The sequence below is a fragment of the Argentina silus genome (genome assembly GCF_951799395.1).
Source record: "Argentina silus genome assembly, chromosome: 13".
Classification (NCBI taxonomy): domain Eukaryota; kingdom Metazoa; phylum Chordata; class Actinopteri; order Argentiniformes; family Argentinidae; genus Argentina; species Argentina silus.
The window spans coordinates 156,488-166,487 of NC_139667.1; the positions used below are offsets into that span (position 1 = coordinate 156,488).

Here is a 10,000-nt window from a genome sequence, read left to right on the forward strand (position 1 = left end):
TAACCGTGTTTTGGCCGCCATGTTCTGTTAAATACTTCAACAGCGTTAGGTTAACGACATGACATCATCACGCGCGCAGGCCTGTCGCTGGACAAACACCACCGGAACACGACCAGGCGGTCAGAAGACATTTACTGTTTTTTCTCAGTTGTAAAACTGTCGTCCTGGTCTGTTGGTGGGGAGGGGCCTGAGGCTGGGAGGGGCCTGAGGCTGGGGAGGGGCCTGAGGCTGGGGAGGGGCCTGAGGCTGGGGAGGGGCCTGAGGCTGGGAGGGGCCTGAGGCTGGGGAGGGGCCTGAGGCTGGGGAGGGGCCTGAGGCTGGGGAGGGGCCTTATGAGAGAAGGTGTGAGGGTAGGTCAGCCTCCCCTCAGGGTTGCTGTCCAGCGGGAGCTGTCTCTTCATCCCAGCTGAAGAGGGATGGCTGTGCTGGGGTCAGAGGTCACCACACACCGTGGAGGTGCTCGCACATGAAAGCCACAAGACCTGGAGTGATCAGCGATTTCTCCCCATCTCCTTTTGACGAGGATGTCACCTGACCTTGTCTTTGTGACTTCTGGGAGTTGAAATATGTTTTGGGGCGACTTTCAACTTGGCGATCAATAGCAGGACCTGTCTCACCATCCTGGCCCAAAAGGGAGCGCTGTTTCTGGGGGCGGAGAGCAGCTCAGTCAGGCTCACATAAGAGAGCCATGACCTCCAGGTGGAGGATTCCCTTCATACAGCTTCACTGAGAATATTCACTCCAGTGATATTTATATCTGTGTGATATTTATATCTGTGTGATTTGAAAGATGTTTTGCTCAGAAGACTCATGTTGGATTACTATTTAGGAAAAGGACCTCGCTGAAAGTGTGTCTCTGACCAGAACCACGCTGTCATGGTAACAGATAACCAGATAACTGTGTCTCTACTCATTATTAATGTCTGATGCCTTCAATCTGGAAACATTTATCACAGTTCATTCACATTTACATTCATGGCATTTATCAGACGCCTTTATCCAAAGCGACTTACAACAAATACATTTGTTTAAGTAAGTGAATCATCTGTCCAACAGCCTCCAAACCCCTGATCACTCCGCTCGTCCACCTCAGCTGCCCGCCTGGCACCGCCGCCTCTACGTGGATGCAGCAGCCGTGCTACTCAGTCACGGCTTTTCACTGTCCTGACGCCCCGCTGGTGGGAGGAGCTTCCCACTACTGTCAGGACTGCAGAGTCACTACCGATCTTCCACCGTAGATTGAAGACCATCTCTTCAGGCTACATCTTAACGGTCCCTCCTAAAGACCTCTGCACCCCCACTACCCCCCTGTACTAACCCTAACCCTAGAGACCTCTTCACCCCCACTACCCCCCTGTACTAACCCTAACCCTAAATACCTCTTCACCCCCACTACCCCCCTGTACTAACCCTAAAGACCTCTTCACCCCCACTACCCCCCTGTACTAACCCTAACCCTAGAGACCTCTTCAACCCCGCTACCCCCCTGTACTAACCCTAACCCTAGAGACCTCTTCACCCCCACTACCCCCCTGTACTAAAGCTAACCCTAACCCTAGAGACCTCTTCACCCCCACTACCCCCCTGTACAAGTTTCTCTCCTGTTAATAAAAATAAATAAATTCCTTCTTCTAGCATTGTGACTGCCAATAGCCCTGACCCCTAACCCCTAACCCCTAACCCCTAACTCTGGTCTGAGCATTGATTACTTTGTCTTATGATGACTGTTGGACAGATGATTCACTTACTTAAACAAATGGATTTGTTGTAAGTCTCTTTGTATAAAGGCGTCTGTTAAATGCCATAAATGTAAATATAAATGTAACAGACAGGCAGACAGGCAGGCAGGCAGGCAGAGACACAGACAGACAGGCAGACAGGCAGACAGACAGGCAGGCAGAGACACAGACAGACAGGCAGGCAGGCAGACAGGCAGGCAGGCAGAGACACAGACAGACAGGCAGGCAAGCAGGCAGACAGGCAGGCAGGCAGAGACACAGACAGACAGGCAGGCAGGCAGACAGACAGACAGACAGGCCTGACCTGTGATGGTGACAGTATCAGCTGACAGGACGTGCTGGTTGAGGCTGCTGGTCTCTGAGTCCACGTGGAGGGTTGTCAGACTAGCTACCTCCTGCTCCTCGGCTGTCTGCAGCCCCCCCCCTCCTCCTCCTCCTCCCCCCAGTCCGTCCTGCTCTCCTCCACATGCCTCTGTGCTGAAGCTGAAATCTACACAGTGCCACACGGTGGTCAGAACAGGGACTCCTCAGGGACACCAGTATTATCAGCTGTCAACATGACTTTAACCTTTAACCCTCTATCAGTTAGAGTCTAACTGAACACTCCGGAACACTCACCACCTTGAGTGCCAAGTGTTTTATGTGGTATTTACCTAGCAACAACAGTTTGATTGGCTACAAAATGAAGCATCATAATTCATGGGAAAGACCCCTGCACGAACTGTTATAGGCTATTGATACGCTAACTGCTATAGACTAATGATATGCTAACTGCTATAGACTAATGATATGCTAACTGCTATAGACTAATGATATGCTAACTGCTATAGGCTAATGATATGCTAACTGCTATAGGCTAATGATATGCTAACTGCTATAGGCTAATGACATGCTAACTGCTATAGGCTAATGATATGCTAACTGCTATAGGCTAATGACATGCTAACTGCTATAGGCTAATGATATGCTAACTGCTATAGGCTAATGACATGCTAACTGCTATAGGCTAATGACATGCTAACTGCTATAGGCTAATGATATGCTAACTGCTACAATCACATCAGTATCAGGACGTCAACATCGAGCGCTTCCTTACTGTCGAACTTGCAGTTGGCGTATTGGAAGGCATTGAAGGAGTCTGATTGGCTGTCAGAGCTGATGACGTCACTGCTGCTGGCGCTGGCGGGGGAGGTCCACTCTGAGGGCACACCGGGGTCATCCACGGGTCGCGTGGCGTTCTGGTTGCGGTCCAGTAGCTCCGGGAGGTCCCTGGGGACCTCCAGACTCCCAGGACTGCTACCACGGCGGCCCGGGCCCTGCAGAGAGAGACCAGGGGTTAGAATGGAGAGAGTCTGTGTGTGGCAGTGTGTGTGTGTGTGTGTGTGTGTGTGTATTAGTGTGAGTTAGTGTGTGTGTGTGTGTGTGTGTGTGTATTAGTGTGAGTTAGTGTGTGTGTGTGTGTGTGTGTGTCTAACCCGTGTTCTTAGTCTCTCCTGTATGAACTCGTCCATCAGGTCGCTGACGTTGGGGTTGGAGACCGGACCACTCTTCTGACTCACGTCCTCTTTGTTAGCTGTGACACACACACACACACACACACACACACACACACACCACACACACACACACACACACACACACACACACACACACACACACACACACACACACACACACACACACACACACACCTCCTCAGCAGAAAGCAAGGGACATCAAGTCAACATGTCATGGTTCTAGCAGAGAGGTGTGTCTAGAGACTGTGACCTCTGACCTCTGACATTCAGACACGTGACCCTGTAGTGTGCTCTGGTGGGGTTAGACTGACAGACAGACAGACGGCCCTGGTGTTAAAGCGCACACGCACGCACACACACACACACACACACACACACACACACACACACACACACACACACTGCAGGCCTAAACACAGCCACCGTAAAGGGACAGCCAACCAACCACTGAGTCAACCAGGAGAGCCATGGATGCAGGAGGGACTACTCACAGACCATGCAGTCCCAGAGGAGAGAGGAGGGGGGGGAAGATAGAGGGAGAGAGAGAGGGATAAAGAGAGAGGGAGAGAGAGAGGGATAAAGAGAGAGGGAGAGAGTGAGGGATAAAGAGAGAGGGAGAGAGTGAGGGAGAGAGAGAGGGATAAAGAGAGAGGGAGAGAGAGAGGGAGAGAGAGGGATAGAGAGAGAGAGAGAGAGAGAGAGAGAGAGGGAGAGGGAGAGAGTGAGGGAGAGAGAGAGAGAGGGATAGAGAGAGAGAGAGAGAGAGAGAGAGAGAGTGAGGGAGAGAGAGAGAGAGGGAGAGGGAGAGGGAGAGGGAGAGAGTGAGAGAGAGAGAGAGAGAGTGTTCTGTCCAGCCCAGAGGCCATCTCAGCAGCAGCAGTAGTAGTAGTATAGTTAGTCAGCTGACCAGCTGTAGACGGGGTTAGTGGTACTGGTTCTGATAGTGGTGTTGGTTCTGATAGTGGTGTTGGTATTGGTTCTGATACTGGTATTGGTTCTGATAGTGGTGTTGGTACTGGTTCTGATAGTGGTGTTGGTATTGGTTCTGATACTGGTACTGGTTCTGATCGTGGTACTGGTTCTGATAGTGGTACTGGTTCTGATCGTGGTACTGGTTCTGATAGTGGTATTGGTTCTGATAGTGGTATTGGTTCTGATACTGGTACTGGTATTGGTACTGGTATTGGTGGACCAGAGCTGTACCTGCCCTAGTACTGTTAGACGCTCTGTACAACGTTCTGCTGCCTGTGGACCATTCTGACAGAGGGCCTCTGCTGCCCCCTGCTGGCTGGTGATAATACAGGCTGTGCTGCCCCCTGCTGGCTGGTGATAATACAGGTTGTCAGAACGTCAGCTCTGAGGACACGGATGCATCTACCTGGTTCTTTACCCTCCTTTTCCTGTATCTTATACAGTGCCCTGTGTTAATGGGACAGTGCCCTGTGTAAGTAATGGAATCTAGTTGTAATCTCTGAATGGTGAAACCAATATGTACACAATCCATCAAATAAAAATGGAGAATCTCTCCTTTAACCTCACAGTGTAGAGCCGAAAGAAGAAGAAATGCTTCACTGTCCCATTACTTACCCAGGACACTGTCCCATTACTTACACAGGGCGCTGTATGTGGAATAGGTCATGGTCTTTATGGAACTCAATATTTGTTATCCAGGGGTGGATACTGTGTGTTCTAGTCTGAGGTACAGGGTTGAGGGCAGGGGAGGCTGGTGGAGGTAGAAATCGAAGGACGGGCTTGAGGGCGCATGCAGCATCCAGGAGGGAGGAAGAGGAGGAGGAGGAGGAGGAGGAGGAGGAGGAGCAGAGGTTAAGTCCCAAAGCTGGAGGAAGGGGGAGGAGCTGTCCCAGGGCATGGGGGCGGGGCCCCACGGCCTCAGGTTCTGTCTGGGGGGCGGGGCTACTTTCAAAAGGAAAACACAAAAAAAGCTTCAATTCAATTCAATCAAATCCGCATTCAGGCAAAAAATCAAACAGTTAAAAAAATAAAAATAAAAAAAGGAAAAAGGAGAAGAAAGCGTTTGTTTGTGTTTGTTTATCTTCCGTGTTGATGTTGGCGACGAGGTGCCTCAGCTTCTCACCTTGAGGTTTCCTTCCAAAATAGCCCAAAACATGCGTGTACAGGTCCTTGAGGGGGGCGTCGGCCCCGGGGGGTCTGCTGGGCCGCTGGGGGGATCCGTGGGTCTTGGGTCTGGAGGAGAGGGCGTGGACCACCGACTTATACACCCCACCCAGCAGCGCCCCCTGGGGGTGGCGGGAGGGGCTGCAGCCCGACTCCTGGGACCTGGAACGGGACCCCCGGGGCCGCAGGGGGGAACGGCCTAACCGGCCACGCCCTGCCGCCACCACGCCCCCTGCCCCGCCCTCCTGCTCTCCTCCGCTGGATCCCTCCCCGAACCTCTCTTTGGCCCTGGTCCCCGTCCCGACCCCAGCTCCAGATCCAGATCCAGCCTCTCCGGACCCTACCCTGGCCTCCCCAGCCCCCCCAGCCAAGGAGGAGGAGGAGGAGGAGTGGCTGTGGAAGTGGCTGATGCGTCTGAGCCTGGTCCTCCAGTGGGCCTCCTTGCTGTCTAGAGGGTTGTGGAACTGGACAGACTCTGTGGAGGGCCTGAAACTGACGTGCACCCCCCCTCCCTGACGCTTCTTAGCCCCCCCCCGCCCCAGCCTGGGCCGGAGGGGGTGGTGGTGGGGGGGGGGGCGGGCGGGGCCTGAGTCACACTCACACTCTGTAGCGTCTTGCCTGACTAGTGGAGGCTCCTCCTTCCTGTCCTCCTCCTCCCTGTCCTCCTCCTCTCTGCCCTCCTCCCCTCCCTGCTCCTCTAGACTACAGCGCCCCCTGGAGGCTAGAGGCTGCCAGTCACACTGCTGCTCCAGACACTCGTAGATGCTGCGCTGCTCTGGCTCTGGGTCCTCCTCTGAGTCCAGGCTGGCCTGGGGGGCCACTGACCCACTCCCCCCCGGCCTCCCCCCCAGCCTCCCCCCCGGCCCTGGCTGGACACACACAACACCACCGTCTGCTGGTCGGCTGGGGCTACTGCTGTCACCTCTCTCACCTCTCTCCCCCTCCTCCCCTCTCTCACCCTCCTCCCCTCTCCCCCCCCCTCCTCCCCCCTCCTGTCCTTTCCGCATCAGGTACTCTCTGAGAGAGGAGAGCAATTCCCCCTCCTCCTCCTCCTCCTCCTCCTCTTCCTCCTCCTCCTCCTCACCCCCCTCCCCCTCCTCCTCCCCTCTCTCAGATGATTGGGTGAGTGTGGACGACCCGCTGGCCCAATTGGAGGCAGCTAGATGGGGCCGGGGACCAATCATCTGCCAGAGATGATCGTAGATGCTGTCGCCCACCTCCAGGGAAGCTATCCTGCTGGTGGGGGCGGGGCCAGGGGCAGGGCAGGGGGGGGGCAGGGGGGGACTCTGGGAGCCAGTGGGGGGGGCAGTGGTGGTGGTGGGGGGGGAGGAAGTGGCGTGAGGGGGGGAAGAAGTGGCGTGAGGGGGGCTGTCGGGGACAGGAAGTGCACCTTTGGCGCGCTCAGCGATGAAGGGCTCCATGATGTCAGAGGCGCTGCTGCTACGTGGGAGGGGCGGAGCCTCCAGGTCACCTGACGCTGAGAACACCTCAGAGGGCGGGGCCTCATCGCTCTGGGAGCAGTGGCGGATCCGGGGGCCGCGGGGGGGGGGCATCGTCATGGGAGGGTCCTCCAGGTCTGGGGGGACAGGGGAGAGGGGTTAGACACTTACCAGACACACACACACACACACACACACACACACACACACACCACACACACACACACTCTCTGGGTTGACAATATATGTCATCTGAGCAGAAGTCATCAGTCACACATGCCTGAGGAGAAAAACCCAGATGTGTAACAGCAGGACAACCAACTACACATGCAGCTAGATCTGCTGGGACAACAACACCAACAACAACAACAACTTAAAACCCCTCCAGCATAGTCAAAACAATTATCAATCAGTCTCTGATTCATAAAATGGCGTCACAAACACACTAAGACATGAACGTGTGGCAGCAAGCACAGACACAGGCAGCACACACACACCAAGACTGAGAGAATAGGTGGCTGTATACAGGTATAAATGCAGGTACAGATGCAGGGATAATTGCAGGTACAGATGCAGGTACAGATGCAGCTATAAATGCAGGTATAGATGCAGGTACAGATGCAGGTACAGATGCAGCTATAGACAGATCCATGCGTTAGGCGTATGTCTACCTGACAGTTCGTCAGCTAGGGGGGTGAGGGCAGTGTCGGGCAGGAGGGGGTGGAGAGGGTGGATCAGAACAGGAGCACTTTTAGCACTGCGGATAAAGGCTGAAGAGAGGAGGCTGTCGCCTGTGGAACAGCTCCGCAGGGCTGGGGGGGGGGGGGGGGGGGGGGCAGAGAGGGAGGGGCAGAGAGAGAGACAGTTGAAGGGTGGGAGAGAGAAGGAGGAGAGGAGAAGGGGGTGAGGCATGGGCACGGGAGAGGGGGAGGAGAGAAGAGGAAGAGAGAGGGAAGAGAGAAGAGGAGGCAGAGTGAGGCCACAGTGACAACAAGGCAGAGAGCAGTGAGGTCCTCTGACAGAGAAGAGGACCAGAGGAGGCAGAGGTGAAGGGCTGAGGAGACGTGAACAGCTGAGGAGACGTGAACAGCTGTCTGCTCCGGCATCAACACCACACTGAGACAAGCCCTGACCATCACCTGGCTGTTCCATCACCTGGCTGTTCCATCACTTTAGTATAGTATCAATGTTGTATCAACAAGTATTAATGTTGGTCGTTTCCATGTGTTTAAAGGGGAAGTTTACCCGAAATCCATTTTCATGTGTATTTCTGGTCAATCCATAGTACTTAGTACACAGAACTATCATCATTCTGCATGCAGCTGCATCATAGCTATTCAATCACGAGATCTGTGTTCAAATACGTCAGACGAGAGTTTTAGCGCTCTGACCTGTTCTACTCTGACCTGCTGACCTGCTCTACTCTGACCTGCTCTACTCTGACCTGCTCTACTCTGACCTGCTCTACTCTGACCTGCTGACCTGCTCTACTCTGACCTGCTGTCCTGCTCTACTCTGACCTGCTCTACTCTGACCTGCTGTCCTGCTCTACTCTGACCTGCTCTACTCTGTCCTGCTCTACTCTGACCTGCTCTACTCTGACCTGCTCTACTCTACTCTGACCTGCTCTACTCTGTCCTGCTCTACTCTGACCTGCTCTACTCTGTCCTGCTCTACTCTACTCTGTCCTGCTCTACTCTGACCTGCTCTACTCTGACCTGCTCTACTCTGTCCTGCTCTACTCTGACCTGCTCTACTCTGTCCTGCTCTACTCTGACCTGCTCTACTCTGTCCTGCTCTACTCTGTCCTGCTCTACTCTGTCCTGCTCTACTCTGACCTGCTCTACTCTGACCTGCTCTACTCTGAGATCGTTTTAAAAAGTGATTTTTTGAGAATGTCGACTACTGAATACTGAAAACAACAAATCCACTGGATTACAGGGTCACATGACGCTTTAAATAATCGAGAACATTTATCAACACAATTGTGAAACAACTCTTGGAAGACTAATTGATATTCTCCACTCAGACATCGTTGTCCTGAACACCGGTTATTAAAGACAACATATCACATTGACATAGAGCTGATTTAAGATCCAGTTGAGCAAGGGAGGCTGGCGGAGGTAGAAATCAGAGGACGGGCTTATTGTATAATGCATGGAATGGAAAGTACCAGATACCATCTCAGCGTTCTCCCCAGAGGATGAAGAGTGTTTCTGTGTCACGCTGTGAACTTGGCATCACTATGGAAACATTACAAGACAAATTAAACTATATATTTAGAAATGATAGAGCAACTATCTTTATTAAACTATATATGTATGAGTCACTATCTTTGATCATCAACGACATTGTTGTTAAAAACGAAAGTGAAAGTGAAAGTGAAAGCGTGATGATGTTCCTCAGGGAATTCTGCGGTATTTTTTTGGGCGCATTTCAACATTTCGACATGGGTTGGGTTTCGATAACACAATCCAGCATCACTCTGTTCAAAGATCCTGGGGAGAACTCCACCAATCCTCATTCCAATGAGCCCGTCCTCCCATGTCCACCTTCACCAGCCTCCCCTGATTGACTATGGCTGGTCTGGATTCATCTGGGTCAGACCGAGCTTAGCTTGTAAAAGGAGCATTCAGTATCATCCAAACCCACCTCTCACAACTGCAACAGAAGCTCACAGTTCTAGTTGGATATTGGATCTGACTACTCAATTAAATGGTATAGCTCCCCCTGCTGGCCCCTCACAGAGCTGCTCACCCACGGTCTTCTGGCGTACGATGTTGCGGGCCTTCTCCAGGCCCGGGGAGCCGGCGGTGGTGGCGCTGCGTTGCCTCATGGCCGCCGCCTGGCCCGGCTGGTCCCGGCTCCACCCCTTAGAGAAGGACCGGTCCACTGCCAGCTTACCGCCCTCCTGGGCTCCCCCTGGTGGTCCAGAGAGGGATGGAGAGAGGGAAAGAGGGATGAGGAGGAGGAGGGGGGATAAACGACAGGATTATACAGAGTAGCACCGTACCCTACAGGAAGAGAGAGGAAGAGGGAGAGAAAATCTGAGAGACATGGGAAAGAGAAACGAGAGAATGGTCGATAGATAGAGACACAAAGAGAGAGAGAGACAGAGAGAGAGAGAGAGAGAGAGAGAGAGAGAGAGAGAGAGAGACAGAGAGAGTCA

The 10,000-nt window shown here is 53.2% G+C and overlaps 1 protein-coding gene across 1 annotated transcript in view; it reads right to left on the reverse strand.

Annotated features, from left to right (window-relative positions):
- The window catches only part of ralgapa1 (Ral GTPase activating protein catalytic subunit alpha 1), a gene marked incomplete at its 3' end in the record, with an annotated part of 25,637 nt that overhangs the window by 3,032 nt on the left and 12,605 nt on the right, over positions 1-10,000 (reverse strand). Inside the window, exons 16-21 of the mRNA XM_083683432.1 lie at positions 9,589-9,753; positions 6,610-6,968; positions 5,352-6,315; positions 3,215-3,312; positions 2,836-3,055; positions 2,044-2,229 (exon numbers count right to left, since the gene is read on the reverse strand). Coding sequence (XP_083539558.1) covers positions 2,044-2,229; positions 2,836-3,055; positions 3,215-3,312; positions 5,352-6,315; positions 6,610-6,968; positions 9,589-9,753 — 1,992 coding nt within the window. The remainder of the gene's footprint in view (positions 1-2,043; positions 2,230-2,835; positions 3,056-3,214; positions 3,313-5,351; positions 6,316-6,609; positions 6,969-9,588; positions 9,754-10,000) is intronic.